Source organism: Macaca fascicularis, chromosome 12, assembly GCF_037993035.2.
Source record: "Macaca fascicularis isolate 582-1 chromosome 12, T2T-MFA8v1.1".
Classification (NCBI taxonomy): domain Eukaryota; kingdom Metazoa; phylum Chordata; class Mammalia; order Primates; family Cercopithecidae; genus Macaca; species Macaca fascicularis.
This window is the reverse complement of record NC_088386.1, coordinates 69,747,147-69,768,221: the sequence shown is the minus strand read 5'-3', so window position 1 is coordinate 69,768,221 and position 21,075 is coordinate 69,747,147. Positions and strand designations below refer to the sequence as shown.

The window sequence follows — 21,075 nt, the reverse complement described above, 5'->3', positions numbered from 1 at the left end:
TAACTATAGTACGATGTTTCCTTAGTTTCCTTTAACCTGGAACACATTCTCAGTCTCTTTTTGTATTTGATGTCCTTGACACTTTTGAAGAGTACTGGCCAGTTATTGTGTATAGCCCTCATTTGGGGTTTGTCTGATGTTTCCTCATGATTAATTTCAAATTATGTACTTTTGAACATAGGAGTGACATACGCTTTTCAATACAGTGTATTAGAAAGCACATGATGTTGATTTATCCATTTTTGGTGATGTTAACTTTGATTGCTCGTTGCTGTCTGACAGATTTCTTCACTGAAAGGGCTATTATTTTTCCCATTGCAATTAATAAGCATCTTGTAGGAGGTCCTTTGAAATTATGTACATATATTGTTTCCAATGCTTTTGCCCCCTAATTTTGGCATCTATTATTGATTCTTACTGAAACAGTTATTATGGTGGTGTTTGCCAAATGGTGATTAAAAAATATCCCTTATGTCTTCTACATTTAGAAGGAACAATTTATAGAAGGAACAATGGAAATTCTATTGTGTAAAACCCTATTGTACAAAAGAGTTTCCCATTTATTCATGTATTTGATTATAATTTATGTATATCAGTATAGATTCTTATTCTTTGGGTTATAATCCATTACTGTTGTTATTTTGGTGATTAGGAGCCTTTATGTTCACTTATATTCCTTTTGACACGTCCTCTTTATTTTTTGAGTGCTTTCTACTTTCTGACACCACAGTACATTTCAGTTATATACAACATCTTTTATATTTCAGTACAATATGTTATTTGTACTCTGTCTGCTTCAGCCTTAGGATACATAAATTTTTATTTAGACATATGATTTTATTTCTCTTAGGTATATAATTAGGAGTAGAATTTCTGGGTCATATGTGACTGTGTATTTAACTATTGAGGACTGCCAAACTGTTTTCCAAAGTGGCTGCACCATTTTATATGCGCACAAGCATTGTATATGGGTTCCAATATTCCACATCCTTGTCAACACTTGTTGTTATCTTTTTGATTATAGCCAAGTTGTGAAGTTTTTGATTGTTTTTTCTGTTTTTTTTTTTTTTTTTTTTGACAGAGTCTCACTCTGTTGCCCAGGCTGGAGTTCTGTGGCACAGTCTTGGCTCACTGCAGCCTCCACCTCCCGGGTTCAAGTGATTCTCCTGTCTCAGCCTCCTGAGTAACTGGGATTATAGGCGTGCACCACCACCGGGTAATTTTTGTATTTTTAGTAGAGCCAGGGTTTCACCATGTTGACCAGACTGGTCTCAAACTCCTGACCTCAGGTGATCCACCTGCCTCAGCCTCCCAAAGTGCTGGGATTACAGGCATGAGCCACTGGGCCTGGCTAATTGGTGTTTTCTTGATGGCTAAGAATATTGACATCTTTTCATGTGCTTATGACTTCTTCATTTTGAAAGATATTTTCACTGGGTAGAATTCTAGGTTAACAGTTATTCTTCTAGCACTTTGAAGATAATCTTCTACTTTATTCTCTTTCTGGGATGCCTATTACAGACAAGTGCTGCATAATGATGTTGGTCAATGACTGACTGCATATATGATGGAGGTCCCATAAGATTATAATGGAGGTGAAAATTTTCTACTACCTGGTGATATTGTAGTGCAAGGCATTACTCACATTTGCAGTGATGCTAGTGTAAACAAGCCTGTGCTGCCAGTCATATAAAAGTATAGCATATACAATTATGTACAGTGTATAATACTTGATAATAAACGACTGTGTTACTGGCTTATGTACTTACTATAGTTAATTTTTGTTTGTTTTTTGAGACAGAGTCTTGCTCTGTTGCCCAGGCTGGAGTGCAGTGGCCTAACCATAGCTTACTGTAGCCTAGAGCTCCTGGGCTCAAGCAATCCTCCTGCCTCAGCCACCTGAGTATAGCTGGGACTACATGCACACCCCGTCCCACCTGGGTAATTAAAAAAATATATACACTGTGGATTTTATGTTAAATGGGGACTTCTTGTGTTGCCTAGGCTGGTCTTGAACTCCTGGCTTCAAGTCATCTTTTTGCCTCAGCCTCTTTGTGCTGGGATTACAGGCATGAGCCTCCATGCCCAGCCTATACTGTAATTTTTATTGTCACTTTAGAGTGTACTCTTTCTACTTACAAAAAATGAAGTAACTGTAAAACAGCCTTAGGCAGTTCCTTCAGGAGGTATTCCAAAAGGAGGCATTATTATCAAAGGAGATGACAGCTCCATGTGTGTTATTGCCCCTAAAAACCTTCCTGTGGGACAAAATGTGTAGGTGGAAGACAGTGATATTGATGATCTGACTCTGTGTAGGCCTAGGTTAATGTATATGTTTATGTCTTGGTTTTTAACAAAAAAGTTTAAAAAAAGCACACATTTGAAAGATATAAAAAAGCATATGGAATAAGGATATAAAGAAAAATATTTTTGTACAGCTATACAGTAATTTGTATTTTAAGCTAAGTGTTATTACAAAAGAGTCAATAAGTTAAAATTAAAGTTTATAAAGTAGAAAGTAATGGTAAGCTAAGGCTAAGTTATTGAAGAAAAATACCAAAAAATAATTTTAGTGTATCCTGAATGTACAGTGTTCATAAAGTCTACAGTAGTGTACAGTAATGTTCTAGGCCCTCACATTCACTCACCATCACTCATTGACTCACCCAGAGCACCTTCCAGGCCTGCAAGCTCCGCTCATGGTAAGCATCCTGTATCACTTTTATACTGTTATTTTCACTGTACCTTTTCTACGTTTAGATATACAATACCTGCCATTGTGTTACATTTGTCTCCAGTGTTCAGTACAGTAACATGCTGTACAGGTTTAGCCTAGAAGCAATAGGCTATACCATATAGCCCAGGTGTGTAGTAGGCTGTACCATCTAGGTTTGTGTAAATATACTCTATAATGTTCACACAATGATGAAATTGCCTAAGGACCCATTTCTCAGAATGTATCTCCACCATTAAGCGATGCCTGACTGTAAATGCATGTTCTTCCCTAGATAGTATCCTGCAGAAGCTCTGGTTATTTCCTTCTCCAGTCTTTTTCTCTCTTGTGCTTCATTTGGATACTTTTATTGCTGTCTTCAAGGTCTTTTCTTTGCAGTGTCCAATCTGCAAAGTTTTTCCTTAAGAAAAATTTTAAAAGATTAGTAACATTTATTTTAAGGTCCTTTTATTCTACTTCATCTCTCAAACTGAGTATGTTTATATTTACTGACTTTTATCCTGATTTTGGTGTATATTTTTCTGCTTTTTTGCATGTCTTATAATTTTTAATGGTTTCCATACAGTGTGGATTTTATGTTAAATGCTAAATATTGTTGTTTTCCTTTAAAGAGTATTTGACCTCGGTATGGCATTTAGTTAATTATGTATCAGATTAATTGTTTTGAGGCTTCTTATGATGGATTAATACGATTTTGTGCTCTGGTGCTACTTAATCCCTAGTACTAAGACGTGACCCTTTTGAGGACTCTATCCAAATTCCCTTGTATTACAGGATCTCTCCAGTCTGGCTCATAGGAATGTGAACTGTTCCAATCTCTGTGTGAGCCCTGAGAATTGTTCATCCTAGTCTGTTTGGGTGATCCTTTCCCTGGACTTGTAGCGATTGAATTTACTCATGCGCAAATCATTACTTAGCTGTGTTCTTGAGGGGACCCTCTGCAGCTCTTCAGAGTGCTTTCTCTGTGCAGCTCCCACCTTTCTAGTATACTCTCCCATAAATTCTAGCTGCCTTGGCCTCCTAACTCTCATCTTAGTCTCTTCAACTTGGTGTGACTGCTGGGTTCTGTTGGTTTCCCCTCTTGGAATGGTGACTTTGAAAGCATCAGTAGGCAGTAAGCTGGACCAGTCGCAGAGCTTAGTTTATTTGTTATTTTTCTCTCAGGGAACACAGTCCTGTGATGCATATTGTCCTTTGTGTGAAAACTGTTATTTCATAGATTTCATCTGGTTTTCTAGCTCTTTATAGCAGGAGGGCAGTTCTTGTAGCAGAGGGGAAGCAAAACTCCCCAATACCATTTTAAATGAATTTAAATCTTATTGTCTACTTGTCAACATTCCAGAATGCCTGTTCTTTCATAGAAATTTATGATTTGGGAATTATTTACTTTCTCTTTTTAATATGTTCTGAATGATCTTTTTGAATAACAGATCTGTTTTTCTACTCATTCTTTCCTAGTATTCAGCAGTGATTGTGTGCCTTAGAGGTACTTCGTAGATTAATGGGTTTTAAGTTTTAATTTTTTTTTCCTCCAAGACAAAGTCTCGCTCTGTTGCCCAGGCTGGAGTGCAGTGGTGCGATCTCCACTCCCTGCAACCTCCGCCTCCTGGGTTCAAGCAATTCTCCTGCCTCAGCCTCCCAGGTAGCTGCGATTACAGGCATGCGCCACCATGCCTGGCTAATTTTTGTATTTTTAGTAGAGATGGGCTTTCATCATACTGACCAGGTTGGTCTCAAACTCCTGACCTCAAGTGATCTGCCCACCTCTGCCTCCCAAAGTGCTGGGATTACAGGCTTGAGCTACCGTGCCCCGCCTAATTTTAAAATTTTAAATGAGTTTCTTTTTCAGAATTCTAGTCTGTATTGCTGTATCACCACATAATTTCAAATAATTTTTTTTTTTTTTTTTTTTTTTTTTGCTCCTTAAGGTACAGTTGAGGGCTGGGCATGGTGGCTCACACCCATAATCCCAGCACTTTAAGAGGCTGAAGTTGGTGGATTGCTTCAGTTTAGGAGACCAAGATCAACCTGTGCAACAGGGTGAAACCCTGTCTCTGCAAAAAATACAGATATTAGCCAGGGGTGGTGGTACGCACGTGTAGTCCCAGCTACTTAAGAGGCTGAAGCGGGAGGATCTCTTGATCCTGGGAGGTCGAGGCTGCAGTGAGCCATATTTATGCCACTGTACTCCAGCCTGGGCAATAAAGTGAGACCCTATCTCCAAAAAATAAGAAAGTTAAAAAAGAAATTACAGTTGACCCTTGAATTAGGAGCACTGACCCCTGGCCCAGTCAAAGATTTGTGTGTAATTTTTGATTCCCCCAAAACTTAACTAATAACCTACTATTGACTGGGAAGCCTTACCAATAACATAAACAGTTGATTAAGCTATATTTTGCGTATTATTCTATACTGTATTCTTACAATAAACTAAGCTAGAGAAAATAATGTTATTAAGAAAATCATAAGGAAGAGAAAATGTAGCTACTCTTCACTCAGTGGAAGTGAATCATCATAAAGGTCTTTGTTGTCTTCATGTTGAGTGGGTTGAGGAGGAGAAGGAGGTGGAGGGTTTGGTCTTTCTGTCTCAGGTGGCAGAGGCAGAAGATAGAGAGGAAGTGGAAGGAGAGGAAAGAGGGGCAGGCACACTCATTGTACATTTTATTGAAAATAATCTGTGAACACATGCACTTTGAACATACATTTCAAACCAGTGTTGTTCAAGGGTTAACTGTATTTGCTTTTTTACTATTAACTAAACCTCAGACTTTATTTGGATTTCACCAGTATTCCCACTGATGTCCTTTGTCTTTGAATACCATGTTGCGTTTTAGTCTTCATGTCTCCTGTCTCCTCCAATCTTTGACAGTTTCTGAATGTTTTATTTTTCATGACCTTTAAAGATTTATTTTTGAAGAGTACTGGTTAGGTATTTTATATAATATTTATCCATTTGAGTTTGATACTTTTTAAAGAAATTATGATAATAAACATGTAATATATGGCCATGTGCAGTGGCTCACGCCTGTAATCCTAGCACTTTGGGAGGCTGAGGCAGGAGGATCACTTGAGTTCAGGAGTTTAAGACCAACCTGGCCAACATGGCAAAACCCTATCTCTTCTAAAAGTACAAAAAATTAGCTGGCCATGGTGTCATGCACCTGTAGTCCCAGCTACTCTGGAGGCTGAGGCATGAGAATCTCTTGAACCCAGGAGATGGAGGTTGCAGTAAGCCAAGATTGTGGCACTGCATTCCAGCCGGGTGACAGAGTGAGATTCTGTCGCAAAATAAAAAATGTGATATATTATACAATTTACCATCTTCATCGTTTTTAAATGTGCAGTTCAATTGTGTTAACTATAATCATTGTTGTATAACAGATCTCTAGAACTTTTTCATCTTGCATATCTGAAACTCTGTACCCATTGAACAACTTCCCATTTTTCTTTCCCCCCAGCCCCTGGAAACCACCATTCTACTTTCTGTTTCCATGATTTTGACTACTCTAGATATCTCATATAAGTAGAATATATGAGTATATGAATATAAGTAGAATCATAAAGTGTTTGTACTTTTGTGACTGGCTTACTTTACTCAGCATAGTGTCCTTAAAGTTTATTCACGTTGTAGCATGTGACAGGATTTCCTTCTTTTTAAGGGCTGAGTAATATTCTATCATATGTAGATAACATTTTCTTTATCCATTCATCTGTTTATGGACATTTGGTTCTACCTCTTGGCTATTATGAAAAATGCATCAATGCATATGGGTTTGCAAATATCTCTTTGAGATCCTGCTTTCAACTCTTCTGGATATATACCCAGAAGTGAGATTGCTGAATCATATGGTAATTCTATTTTTACCTTTTAGAGGAACCTCAAACTGTTTTCCACAGTGTCTGTACCACTTTACATTCCTACCAGCAGTGCACAGAGTTCTAATTTCTCTGTACTCTTGCCAACACTTGTTATTTTTTTTTTTGATAGTAGCCATCCTAATAATTGTAAGGTTATATCTCATTGTGGTTTTGATTTGCATTTTTCTAGTGATTAGTGGTTGAGCATCTTTTCATATTTTTTTAGCCATTTGTGTCTCTTCTTTGGAGAAATAATCTGTTGAGAATAGACATTTCTCTAGGTGTGATCATTGCTGCTGAAGTGTTGCTATTTTTAGACCTTCTCTGATGGAGTTAGAAAATATGTAATTATACTCACCCATGTATACATGGATTATTATTTATTTCTGTCATCTTATGTATTTGTGTATCTATCAGATAGATGCTTTTAACAGTTTAGTTATATCTAAATTGAAAACATTTTGCAAGGACTTTCTAATTCTTTTCCCATGTTTTGAATGGATATTATATATACATGGTTAATTCAGAATGCTGTGGGAATTTGCACTGGTATCCCTACTTCCCATTACATGCTGCAATTTTGTGTAAAGTTTTACATAAAACATCTATTCTGTCAGGTTTACTTAATAGATTAAAATAGTAATTTCCAAAATAAAGTATTTAGGTCCTAAGTCTAGGGGGCATACACTTAGTCTAGTCACTGTTTTTTTTTTTTTTTTTTTTTTTTTTTAATACTATCATTGCTGAAATAAGTTATGTAAACCCATTCTTGCATGAGAGAAATTCCTACAACTTTGAATCTTTCTCCTACTTTTAAGCTTTAATATTAACCTCAAGGGATCTAAGTGTGTGTGTGTGTGTGTGTGTGTTTAAAAAGTTCTCATTTTACAAAAAGCATATGGGCTTTAATACTTCAGGCATAGGCCAAAACTTTCAGATTCTTTGCTTTCGCAAAGCTTTTCTTAATAGATTTGAATAGATCAAAATGTCTTATGTTGCCACTGAAGCCTATAGTAATGATCCTTAGAAATTTCTTTTTCCTTCTTCCTTATTTCTTTTTACTTTTTTATACCTACAAAGCTGTTAGAAGCTACAGATGACTTGGGTTTCATGAAATTTAAAATTCATCTAAAATGAGACAGTCTGTGAAAATGGACGTTTGTCTTCTAAGTTTAGTTTGAATGCATGTAAGAATTTTTTCTGCCTAAGGAATTTTCTTTTGCTATGTTTTACCATATAATATGCTTTAGGGGATACATTTTTTTAAACAATCACAAAACATATCTTATTTTCTTATTTTGTCCAGGTAGACAATATAAAATATAAATAGTAATAGCTATACATTTGAAAAAACTTCTGTAAACAACCTATGGCCTTTTCAGAATTGCAATTGACTGTGGTAATAGCAATGAGCGGTTTTTAAACTACACTATACAAAAATGCAATAGCATTTTGTCTTCATAATGTTAGGCCCAAGTGTCCTATAAATGTTTAAATTACTGTATTTAAATTTTGTCTCACATACTTTTATTACAACATTATTCTGTAATATTTCCATTGTAGTTATACAATATTTTCATTACATTTTAGATAAATAAGGATTCCTGGACTGTCCTGGCAACTTAACTATCACTCTTTATTTTAAATTTTTTCGTGGTGAGGGGAAGAAGGTATGGAGAGTGGGCCAGTCTGTGTTACCAGTGACTGGAGTAGGCTTTTGTAGTTTTCCCTGGAGGAAAATATCCCCAGCGGGAAAACTGGTGGTGTGCCTGAGGTTCTCCAAGTCTCCTCCAAATGTTTTGCTGGCTTCTTTCTCCATCAGCATCAGCTTTCTATGGGTATAAAGTCTGGATCCTTGCATCCTTCTTTTGCCCAGAATGGGCACAGGTCCCCAGGGTAAAAGTGGCTGTGGAGGTCAAGTGTCTCCTTCCAAATTTTTTGTTTTCATTTTCAGAATCCCAGACCCTTCAAACGGATGACTTCTGTATCCTGCATTTTAGATGGTTTTTCTAGTTCTGGGTGGGATTGTTAGTCTGCTGTTAACTTTTACATCTCATCCAGAAGAAGTTTCCCACTTACTTCCAGCCCCCAGATGACCTGTTGAAGAAATCTGGTTTTTAGGCTTATAAAATTTGCCAGAGTCTGGATTTTATTGATTTTATCTCTGTGGTATCATTTAATATGTTCTTCTGTCCTCTATATTTCCTGTAAATTAGCAGTAACATGTAAAGTGTTGGTCAGATTAAGATGACAGATGATGTATATACTTCTTTCGGGAGGTACTATTTTTTTCTCCTCTTTTTGCAACACTAACTGTCATTGGAAATTATTACCAAGATCCATTAATTTGTTGGGGTTGCAGAATGATGCTCTTCTAAGTTTTTATTCTTTCCTCATTTATTGGCTGGAATATGTCTATAAAATAATTTTCTTTTCATAACTACTGGTTATTTTGAAAGCACAATTTGTATAGGTAAGACATGGTAACTACTTTAACAGTCTTCAAAGAATTAATTACCTAGCATTCTTAAAAGATGGCCACTGAAAGTTTAAAATTTTGTTTTAGATTTTACTCTATATGATATATGACACCATATTCTCTTATTTTATATGATATTTGGTACCATATTCTCATATTTTATTTTTATTTTTAAAATTTTATTTCTTTTTTCATATTTTTAAGACATGAATGATAAAGTATTATCACATTTTTAAAAAAACATGGCTGATGTTAACATGAGTGGGCTTTCTCTGACCTCTGCTTACTTGATGGCAGTCAAATGATTGGAAAAGTAGTGACTAGTTTATTTCATATTAATAGATATTATATTTTCTTGATTTAAGTCATGCCTTGAATAAAATTCACATTTTGATTTTCATAATTCACAATTCTAGACTTACCAGTAATCCTTGTATACTAATGATTAGAAGGCAGTTCTGAGTAACAACCTCCCATTTCCTATCAGATACCAGACATTTAGCATCTCTTTCCCAATTCAGAGTTTTTGGAAAGTCATTGACTTGACTAGAGACATGCCTTGTACATTTCATGCTAGAGAAGGTTATGTTAGGTATAGATGAAGTGATGCTGGTACGATCAGGTATATTATGGAAAAAAATAGATTTTGTAGTATGACATGAAACTCACAACAAAGATTCTTTGAGAACATGCTTTTCAAGTTTCAAATAGACTGTGATAGGGACATAACCTAATTATGTCATGAGCTGCCGCTATACTGTTGTAAATTTCATTGACTTCTGTTAGTAAAAAATGTGTTGTTCCTTTTTCCCTCTCTTTGTAGATTGGTTTTATATTCCTCATGGATCTTATTTGAGCATTGAAATTAGAGTGAGATAAAGTTTTCTTGGTGTTAACCTAAGAATTGATTGAAATTGCTTTTGTTCGTTTTAGGAAATCTACTTTCTTCAATGTATTAACCAATAGTCAGGCTTCAGCAGAAAACTTCCCATTCTGCACTATTGATCCTAATGAGAGCAGAGTACCTGTGCCAGATGAAAGGTTTGACTTTCTTTGCCAATACCACAAACCAGCAAGGTAAGAGATATTTTATGCTATTTATTTGGTGGCTTTGTGTAGACTGGGCAGATATGTATGTGATACGTTTAAAGTCATATGGAAGAATTTTTCTTTTAAAATTAATGTAGCATTATTGTTTTGGATGAGTATAAAAGTAATGCAGAGGGCTGGGCCTGGTGGCTCACGCCTATAATCTCAGCACTTTGGGAGGCCCAGGAGGGCAGATCATGAGGTCAGGAGTTTGAGACCAGCCTGGCTAACACACCACTCTCTACTAAAAATACAAAAAATTAGCCAGGCGGGGTGGCAGGCGCCTGTAATCCCAGCTACTCGGAAGGCTGAGGCAGGAGAATTGCTTGAACCCAGGAGGTGGAGGTTGCAGTGAGCCGAGTTATGCCATTGCACTTCAGCCTGGGCAACAGAGCAAGACTCCGTCTCAAAAAGAAAAAAAGTAATGCAGAGTATGGAGAAGGGTGTAGAAGGGTATACCCAGTTGTTAACATTGCAATTTTTTTTTCTGGGGAGTATGAAATAGAGGGAGTAATTAGTCTGTATTATGTGATCTCATTCATGTAAAACTATATGTGTTTGCTTATATGCATAAAAAATGTATGAACATAGGCTGATGATTGTCTCTGGGTAGTGGAATTTTTACGTGATTTTTACTTTATTCTTATATTCCTCTATGTTTGAATTTTTTTACAATAAGCGTGTATTATATCTTCAATTAAAAAATAAGTAAAACTTTTATTAGGAAAAGATGAGATAGTTTAAGTTCATTGTCGGAAGTTCAGACATTAGGGAAATGTATAATGAGAGGAGTGAAAACCACCTCTACTTCCTCTACCTTGATAAAACAGTTGTAAATACTTTGGGGATATATCCTTCCATAATTTCCTGACTGTGTGCACACTTCCTTACAGAAATAGAATACTTGTTTTACTTGGGATATTATTAATATCTTTCTGGATTAAGCAATACAGACTTAAGTAATAATTTCTAATATAATACTTATATTTATTGCTATATTATATGAATATAGCACAGTTTACCATTTGCTTATTATTGATAATTTAGTTTGTTTTTAACTTTTTACTATTTTTAATGTCCTGATAAATCCCAAGTTTCTGTCTCGTGTCCTGAACTCTGCAGAACTCCAGATTTCTTCTATCTCTGACTGCCTCCTTGATATTGACAATTGGAGGTCTGAATAGGTGCCTTAGACTTGACATGTCCAAAATGACCTCTTGATTTCACCTTCTTGCACCAAATTCTTCTTCAAGACTGCCATAACTCAATAAATAGCACTGTCATTTCCTCAGTTGCTTAAATCAGTGCCCACCATTTATCTTTGATTCTTCTCTCCCCTCAGCCCGTATCCAGTCTATCAGCGATTTTGTGAGTTCTAACTACAAAGTATATACTGAACTCATTCACTTTTCTCACTTTCACTTACTAGTTGTAGCATCCATTGATTTTTTTGATGAATTAATTTTTACTATGGATATTCTCACATGGTGATTTTGTAATTCTATCATTCCTCCTTCATTTGTTAATATTGTACTGTAAGGAAAAGCTTTCTTCATCTGTTCATTCATGTATTTATTCAGATGAGTGTTATTTTATTGGTTTTAATCTGTCACAAACATTGATTTGATGCTCAAATTATATCTCTCAGATTGGCTCCTTAGGCTGACTTCAGTGTCCTTTCTAAAACCTTTTTATTTTTAAATGATTTTAAATTTATATAAAAGCTGCCAAAGTACACAAGTGCTTATATACCCTTGCATACCCAGATTCTTTGAACCTTTGAGAGTAAGTTACAGACATAATGCCATATTATATTTCAGTTCTTTAGTTTGTATTTGCTAAATACAAAGACATCCTCCCACACAACCATAGTAAACCATCAAAATCAGGGTAGTTTACTACGAGATTAACACTGATCCCATATTACCATCTAATTCATAGACTTTATTTAGATTTTTTCAGTTGTTCCAATTATATGCTTTGTTGCATCTAAACCAGGATCATGTGTTTGTTCAGTTGTTTTATCTCATTTTTTCCTTTCTTTCCTTTCTAAAATAGAGATGGGGTCTTGCTATGTTGCCCCAGGGTGGTCTTGAACTGTTGGCCTCAGGCATTCCTCCTGCCTCATCCTCCCAAAATGGTGGGATTACAGGCATGAGGTACTGTGCCTGGCCTTTCTTTTCTTTCTTTCTTTCTTTCTTTCTTTCTTTCTTTCTTTCTTTCTTTCTTTCTTTCTTTCTTTCTTTCTTTCCTTCTTTCTTTCTTTCCTTCTTTCCTTCTTTCCTTCTTTCCTTCTTTCCTTCTTTCCTTCTTTCCTTCTTTCTTTCTTTCTTTCTTTCTTTCTTTCTTTCTTTCTTTCTTTTCTTTCTTTCTTTCTTTTCTTTCTCTCTTTTCTTTCTCTCTTTCTCTCTCTCTTTCTCTCTCTCTTTCTCTCTCTCTTTCTCTCTCTCTTTCTCTCTCTCTTTCTCTCTCTCTTTCTTTCTTTCTTTCTTTCTCTCTTTCTTTCTTTCTTTCTTTCTTTCTTTCTTTCTTTCTTTCTTTCTTTCTTTCTTTCTTTCTTTCTTTCTTCCTTTCTTCCTTTCTTCCTTTCTTCCTTTCTTCCTTTCTTTTTCAAGACAGAATCTTGCTGTGTTGTCCAGGCTGCAGTGCAGTGGTGTGATCATACCTCACTGTAGCCTCCAACTCCTGGGCACAATCAAATGATTCTCTCACCTCAGCCTCCTGAGTAGCTGGGACTACAGGCACATGCCACTGTGCCTGGCTAATTTTTAAATTTTTTGTAGAGATGGGGTCTTGCCATGTTGCCTAGGCTGGTTTGAACTCCTGGGCTCAAGTAATCCTCCTGTCTTGGCCTCCCAAAGTTGTGCCCAGACCCACCAGCCTGTTTCTATTGAAGAACATTAATAAATGGTTTTGGTAGTCTGTGTTCATTACAGTATAGCGATTAAAAAGATTTTAAACATCATTTTAGTCTCAAGAGTTCTAAAGTAGTATTTCATTCTAGAAGTATTTTGTTCAAGTAGTCGTGAAATCATTGGTGTAATACATCAGAATTCCTTGACTTAAATCTCAAGTTTTAATTTTTTGAGATATTATATTTATAGTTTAAACCTTATCCTAGCCATAAATCACAAACCAGAATTGAGAAGCTCATTTTCAATAGAAAATAGAATCTCAGAGCTGAATATCTTCCTGTCTAGTTTTCTCATGAAAAGAAACTTGAAGCCTAGAAAGATGAAATAATTTGTTCATGGTCACACTTATAGTTATGTCAACCAGAAATAGAACTCAAGGCTTCTCACTTCAAATTTCATGCCATTCTACCCATATGCATGCTACTTACTGTACTTCTGCATTAGTCCATTTTGTATTGCTGTGAAGGGTTACCTGAGGCTGGGTAATTTATAAAGAAAATGGGTTTACTTGGCTCGTGGTTGTGCAGGTCATACAAGCACAGCACCAGCATCTGGCTTCTGGCGAGGCCTCAGAAAGTGTTTTTTTTTTGTTTTTTTTTTTTTTTTGAGAAGGAGTTTCGCTCTTGTTGCTGAGGCTGGAGTGCAATGGCGTGATCTCAGCTCACTGCAACCTCCACCTCCCGGGTTCAAGCAATTCTCCTGCCTGAACCTCCCAAGTAGCTGGGATTACAGGTGTGTGCTACCACGCCCTTCTAATTTTGTATTTTTAGTAGAGACACGGTTTCTCCATGTTGGTCAGGCTGGTCTCAAACTCCCGACCTCAGGTGATCCACCTGCATCGGCCTTCCAAAGTGCTGAGATTATAGGTGTTAGCCACTGCACCCAGACAAGGAAGCTTTAACTCATGACCAGAAGATGAAAAGGATAGTAGGTGTGTCACATGGAGACAGGGGGAGCAAGAGAGAGTGGAGAGAGGTACCAGACCCTTTTAAACAATCTGCTCTCCAGTGAACTAACAGAGCGAGAACTCACTCATTACTATGGGGAGGGCACCAAGCCATTCATGAGGGATCCACCCCTGTGACCCACACAACTCCCACCAGGCCCCACCTCCACCATTGGGCATCACATTTCAACATAAGTTTTGGAGGTGACACAACATCCAAACTATGTCAACTTCATATTTATCATATGGGTGCTTTTAGTTGTTAGAAATATCATTTAGGATGAATTTAGTTGCCCTTAACAGAGTGACTTACAGAGCTGATTTATTGAGTTAGTAACAGGTAGCACCGTGTTTAGCTCAGTGATATCATCAAAGGCCTGGCTTCTTTCCTGTCTTCAGTTTACTTTATCAACTTGATCATAAGGTTGTCTTCCCCTTGTGGTCACAGGATAGATCTGTATACTTTCTCATCCATGTTCAGAGTGAAACGGGATTGCTTCTAAAAGTTCTCCCAGAAGACTGATGAGCTTCTATTTAACAGCCTCCTACACCCCCTCCAGTAAACCTCTTCTTAAGTCTTTTCATGTCTTTTTTTTGTTTTTTAAGAGGTGGCGTCTCACCATGTTGCCCAGGCTGGACTTGAACTCTTGGGCTCAAGCCATCCTCCCTCCTGACTCAGCCTCCCAGATACTTGGGACTACAGATGTATGCCACCATGCTTGGCTTTTTAAGTTCTTTGAGGCGATTAGGGCAAGGTGAAGGTCCTAGAATTTTTTTACTTTGCCTAGGAATGAGATTAAACTGCTTAGTGAAGGCCAGAGCTACATGCCTCACTTCTAGAGTTAGGGGTAGAGCAAGCTTCTCCAAAGCTCTGGGCTATGCTGGAGAGGAATGGCTATCGAAATGAAAATCAGTATAGGTACCAAGAGAGGGGGCAGTGGATGCTGGGGAGGCAGTCACTGTGTCCAACAACAAAAAAACTAACCAAATTTATGTGGTTTTAGTGGATTTGGTGGTAACAATAATCAAGTAATTTCAATCTGTAATATTTGTTTATAGAATAATTATTTTGAAAGGACTCATTTTCCATGCCAATAATAGGGAAGTCTTTTGTGGAACTTTTATGTTGTATTTTATCAGGTAGTGAAATTGACATTCTGCAAAATGCATGCTCTCGAAAATTGACAAAGGATACAAAATTACATTATATATGCCTTTGTCATATAACATTAAAAGTTGCTTTTATGTATTGATATACTTAAATCTCCATTTTGACATGGCAGACTTGTGTTAAATGTGCCTTTGTTTAGCAAAGCAAGGGTTATTTTGTATATAGCCTAATTTGGTTGCTGTTATCAACAACTAGGTTATTACTATGCTGATAACTGGTTCTCAGCATTACACACATTTTTTTTTTTTTGTCTATATAACATGTGGGTGATTAAATGCAAACCCAGACAGCCTGTGTTTGAATCCCAGTTTTGTCACTACTGGCTGAATGATCCTCAATACAATAGATTTCGTAACTCCTCTAAGGCATAATTTCCTTATCTGTAAAGTGGGCTTAATAAATAGCACCCATCTTATAGAGTTAATTTGAACTTTGAAGTGAGATAATACGTGTAAAATACTTAATTTAGTGTCTGGCACAAAGTTAGTTGGCTCATTTTATGATGATTACCTCGGCATACTCTAAACATTCTTCACCGCTTTTGAGTGTGTGTGCATGTGCCAATAGAACGTTACAGTAAATTTAATGATAAGTGTTTTAATTTCAGAAACATGATAAATACATTTATACTGTTTTAGTTTTCTCCCTCATTATCCTAGGTAAGAAAGTCCTAATGTATTACAAGGCCATTTCTAATTTTTTTTGAGGGGGTCGATATTCATTTATCAAATCATTATTGTTCCATTGTTCTAGAAAGGAAAGAATTTATGTAAAATGTTTGGGGAATTCATTTGGTTAATAGATAAGTTCTTAGTACTGTTTTATAATAAAGCCATGTTTTGTTTTTCAGCAAAATTCCTGCCTTTCTAAATGTAGTGGATATTGCTGGCCTTGTGAAAGGAGCTCACAATGGGCAGGGCCTGGGAAATGCTTTTTTATCTCATATTAGTGCCTGTGATGGCATCTTTCATCTAACACGTAAGTACAGTTGTTTATTTAATCATTGATTTCATTCAGATCAGTGTTTTCTTTCCATTAGTGCTCAAATAAAATTAGAAAAGACTAATGGAAGATTGCTTTGCTTTACCAGATGAATCTTGGGTTTGTCTGTAAATCTGTGACTTTAATGTTACTTAGTATCATCTCTGTATCTGAGGGCTTATTCCATAGCAAGTATATGCTGCGTTGAGATTATATTCGAATTGAACTTTATTCCCTGTTCTGGATTAGAGCAATCAAGAAGTGTTTCTATATGGAACTTTGTTCATTGTAAAGGCATTTTGAAATTGTCTTAAATTGTGGAACTTTTATTGCTTTTCTGTGTGTTAAGAAGGCAGAATTGTTAGAGAAGGGGATTCTGATTATTTAACAAGAGAGAAAGGCTTCTGGGTTATCTATTAGAGATGAAAAGATTAAAGAGAAACTATAGATCAGCTAGTCCTTATGGAGACAGGAATATAAAGCAAAGAGAAAAAACAGAACTGTGGCTTAGTTTGGGCTCTGTTGACCGACTGTAAAAGTGAGCCAATCACATAGTAGTTTTCTGACAAAATAGAGTTTAGGTTAAGGCTTAGGTCAAGGCTGCACTTTGTGTTAATAGTATTATAATGAGCAAATTAATAGAAACAGAAAATACAAGCTAGAGGTGAGAGGGCCAGCTGTGGTCTGGTTAAGTGCCTTTGTTACTGGTCCTCAACTAGATAACTAGAGTAATTGAAAGTGAGCTTTTAGAAAATATAGCAATTTGACTAATTTTTTGGTCATTTGAATAAAGTAATAATAAAATTGTGCTGGTACTTTTGGTGTGCCTTTTGTAAAACACCATTTACCTCTGTGGTTTGCATAAGCTGTCTAGAAAAAAGATTTGTTTGCCTAGTATTAGGTTGATGCAAAAGTAATTGCAGTTTTGCCAATGTAATGCCCAAAACTGCAGTTACTTTTGTACCAACCTGATAATTCATTTGTATTGTATTTTACAAAACCCCATGACAAACAATTTGAGAAGCATTGATCTAGGTAGTTTAAATTTGCGTAAAGGTATGGTGAGACCTCTGGGAAGTCTAGACAAAGAATGAGGCTGTGATGGGGAAGTGATCCAGTCTTGTAGAAAAGTTTTAACTAAAGCCTGTATATTGGCAGAACCTCTGTTTTCCTGACTGGTTTTCTTCTGGTTTTGGTGACTGATGTGAGGATTTCAAAGAGAAGCTGGAGTGAACTGTGACTCCTGGATTTCTGGAGTAGGTCAGTTGAATGAATTGTGATACTGTTCATTGAGACATTAAACACAGAAAAAGCAGCAAGTATTGAGAGAGATGATGATGAGTTCAGTTTGGGGCAATTTAAAAAATTTTGTCGTTGAGACATCCTGATAGGTGTCTGTCAGAAACTAGAATTGATAGAACACACGTGACAGAAGGATCAGGGCAAGAGAACTGAAGATTTGGGTATGAGAGAGTGAGTTGATGGGTAGAAAAGAACTTAAAATACAGAGTGGGAGTGAAAATAGGAGAGGACTGAAAAATGGAAGGCTTATGGATCTGATTCCCTGATAAGGGTTTATAACAGGTAGGTTGAGTGTAAGGGTGTCATGTGGTTAGGGAGGGATATTTGACTTAAAATTATCCAAGCCAGAGCAATTTAGGATGATGGTAAGGTCCTGATGTTGTTGGTAGTAAAAATGTCTCTGGTTTTGTTGTTTCTTACATAATATTCATTTGATGTGTTTTTCTAACCCTTGGGGGGAAAATGAATTTGGTGAGGAGCATACATACTATACTGTATTTAAGTCAGGCCAAATATACTATCATTCAGGAAGGAAAGAAAATCCAATTAAACTAGATACTATGCTCTTTTAGAGTGATTGATCTCAGAATGTGAAAGTGTCAAAATATGCATCTTAGAATTGATGAAATACAGTGTATATATTATTGTATAGTACATAGAACACTGAATGGTACATTTATAATCAGAACCAAAAAAAATCCTTAGATTTATAGTCAGAAAAAAAGACTTGTAGAGATTAGAAAGATTAGGGATTACTTTGAGGCTATGAAAATTGATAATTCTTTAATTTCAACTGTCAGATATATGTTAGTGTTTAGAGTACTTTTCAGCTTTTTTCTATTAGAACATCCAAAAGTTCGGGAACAGAAAAAATTGTTAATGAGAAGTTTTAGTTTATCACTGAATTTTAATTTATTAATGTCATGTTTATCTCCATTAATTTGATTAATTTTTAAAAATTAACTTTTCCCTCACCTTGTTAATTTCCCTGGGTTATTAGAAATATGTAAAATATATACATTGTTTCAAACACATATACTTGTTTAAAATGCAAATACTCATCTTGATGGATTTGCTTTGGCTTTAAATCTTTAGATCACTCTATCTTATTCATTTGACCCATTTGACTCTTATAAGTGTAGTAGGTGCTGAGGGATGTATTGGTGAGTAAAAACAGACATGACCGTTTTTCTCGTGAGCTTATCCAGTGGAGGATATAGACATTGAATAAAATGGTCACATAAATATTAGATGTCTTTCCAGTTGTGTACAAGGAGAAAGGAATATGTGTGTGAGTATGCAGTGTTACCTTGAGGAGGTGACAGTTATGCTGAGAGGTAAAAGCTGAATGGGAGCGAAGCTGGCAAAAGGAGGAAAGGAAAGATTAATTATTCAGAGTAAATGGTTTGTTGCAAGGCCCTATGGTGGAAAGGAGCCTGCTGCCTTAAGAACTGCCATGGTGGATAGAATGAATGATGAGGAGTAGGAGCGGTGGAAAAGAGCCCAGGGATATAGTTAGGGATGTCATTAAGTTCACCATATTAAAGATATCCATCTGAAATGGCTTAAATATAAAGAATTTTATTTATTTATTTATTTGAGACAGAGTCTTGCTCTGTCCTCCAGGCTGGAGTGCAGTGGCATCATCTCGGCTCACTGAAACCTCCACCTCCAAGGTTCAAGCAATTCTCCTGCCTCAGCCCATCCAATAGCTGGGATTACAGGGGCACACCACCATGCCAGGCTACTTTTTGTATTTTTAGTAGAGACGGGATTTCACCATGTTGGCCAGGCTGGTCCTGAACTCCTCACCTCAAGTGATATGTCCACCTTGGCCTCCCAAAGTGCTGAGATTACAGGTGTGAGCCGCTGTGCCTGGCCTAAATATAAAGGATTTTAAATGGACAATTAAGGTGGGGATGGCGGCAGATGAAATTGTTCCAGCAGCTTATTTTGCAATCACAGTATTCAGTTGAGTTGCACTTTTTTTTTCCATGAGGCATTTTATTTGTAAATATATGTATTACATCCCTAGAAAAAGAATCCCAGGATTTTCCCTCCTGTGTGTTTTCGTCTTGCTTCTTCATGGTGCATGATGCCAGCTGAGGTTGTCAGTACAATGAAACGGAACTGGCGGGATGGAAGCAGATTATTCTGCCAATTTTATAGATCTTTGAGTTGCACTCAAATCTGGGGCTGATCACTCCACACTTGTTTAGCCGGCCTGTGAGGTTCACAACAATTTTCCCAGCTCTGTGATCATCAATGATTTCAAATTCGCCAATGTAACCATACTTCATCATCACACTGAGAAACCGGACGATGACTTTGGAGCATGGCCTAATAAGCACCTGGCGTTTGTCTCTCCTTTCTACATTGTTGATGCTCTTGAGAGCATCAGCCAGGACATTCATGCGCACCATTGTGGCGGCGTGGAAAGATGGCAGAATGGGAACGGGAGGGGAGAGCGCAGGGAGTTCGAATTGCACTTTTAATGTTTTAACCAATCAAAATGGGCTGAGCACGGTGGCTCATGCCTGTAACACCAGCATTTTGGGAGACTGGGGTGGGCAGATTGCTTGAGTTCGAGACCAGTCTGGACAACATGGTGCGACTCCTGTCTACCAAAAATACAAAAAATTAGCTGGGTATGGTGGCGCGTGCCTGTGGTCTCAGCTACCCGAGGCTGGATTGGGAGGTCTGCTTGAGCTTGTGAGGCGGAAGTTGTAGTGAGCCAGCGTCGTGCCACTGCACTCTAACCTGGGTGGCAGAGTGAGACCCATCTCAAAAAAAAAAAAAAAAAAAAAAAAAAAAAAAGGAAAAGAAGGGAAGTAAAAATGGAGTAAGTTGCCAATAGTTTGAATTTTCATTTTGTATAAAACTATATTTCCAAGATACTGATAATGATTTCCCTAGATAATGTTTGAGCATAAACAATGTAGAATACTTTTTTTTTTTTTTTTTTTTAAAGAGTCAGGGTCTTGCTGTGTTATCCGGGCTAGTCTTGAACTCCTGGACTCCAGCAGTCCTCCACCTTGGCCTGCCAAAGTGCTGGGATTACAGTCATGAGCCACCGTGCCCGGCCAGTAATGTATAAAGCTTCTTTCACACATAAAATGTATTTGCCCAGGTGTGGTGGCTCATGCCTGTAATCCTAGCACTTTGGGAGACCTACGCAGATCACTTGAGCTTAGGAGTTCAAGACTGGCCTGGGAAGCATAGGGAGACCACATCGCTGCAAAAAAAAAAAAAAAAAAAAAAAATTCGCTGGTCTTGGTGGCCTGTGCCTTGTAGTTCCAGTTACTTGCGAGACTGAGGCGGGAGGATCACTTGAGCTCAAGAGTTGGAGGCTGCAATGACTTGTGATTGCACCACTGCACTCCAGCCTGGATGACAGAGCAAGATCCCCTGTCTAAAAACATAAAAAAGATTAAAAGAATCTATACACATGACTTAGTTTGTTTACCCCCAAATAACATACGCGCCCACCCACTGGGGTTTGCTGCCTAATGTAAAGGTATTTCAGATCGCTACCCCTATTAGTCATTTAGAGTTCTCGCTAAAGTTTTATTTTCAGTAGTTTTGTTGTTTGCAGAGTGT

General features: G+C 37.1%; 1 protein-coding gene and 1 pseudogene across 2 annotated transcripts in view; one reads left to right on the top strand and one right to left on the bottom strand.

The window, feature by feature from the left end:
- Nucleotides 1-21,075, top strand: part of OLA1 (Obg like ATPase 1) — a 171,398-nt gene that overhangs the window by 8,415 nt on the left and 141,908 nt on the right. For both annotated transcript variants that reach the window (XM_005573514.3, XM_005573515.4), the window contains 2 exons: nucleotides 10,005-10,148; nucleotides 16,043-16,170. Coding sequence is in view for 1 of the 2 variants with exons in the window: in XM_005573515.4 (XP_005573572.1) it covers nucleotides 10,005-10,148; nucleotides 16,043-16,170 (272 nt within the window). In the remaining variant the exon portion in view is untranslated. The remainder of the gene's footprint in view (nucleotides 1-10,004; nucleotides 10,149-16,042; nucleotides 16,171-21,075) is intronic.
- On the bottom strand, nucleotides 19,459-19,901 carry LOC102145291 (small ribosomal subunit protein uS8-like; annotated as a pseudogene).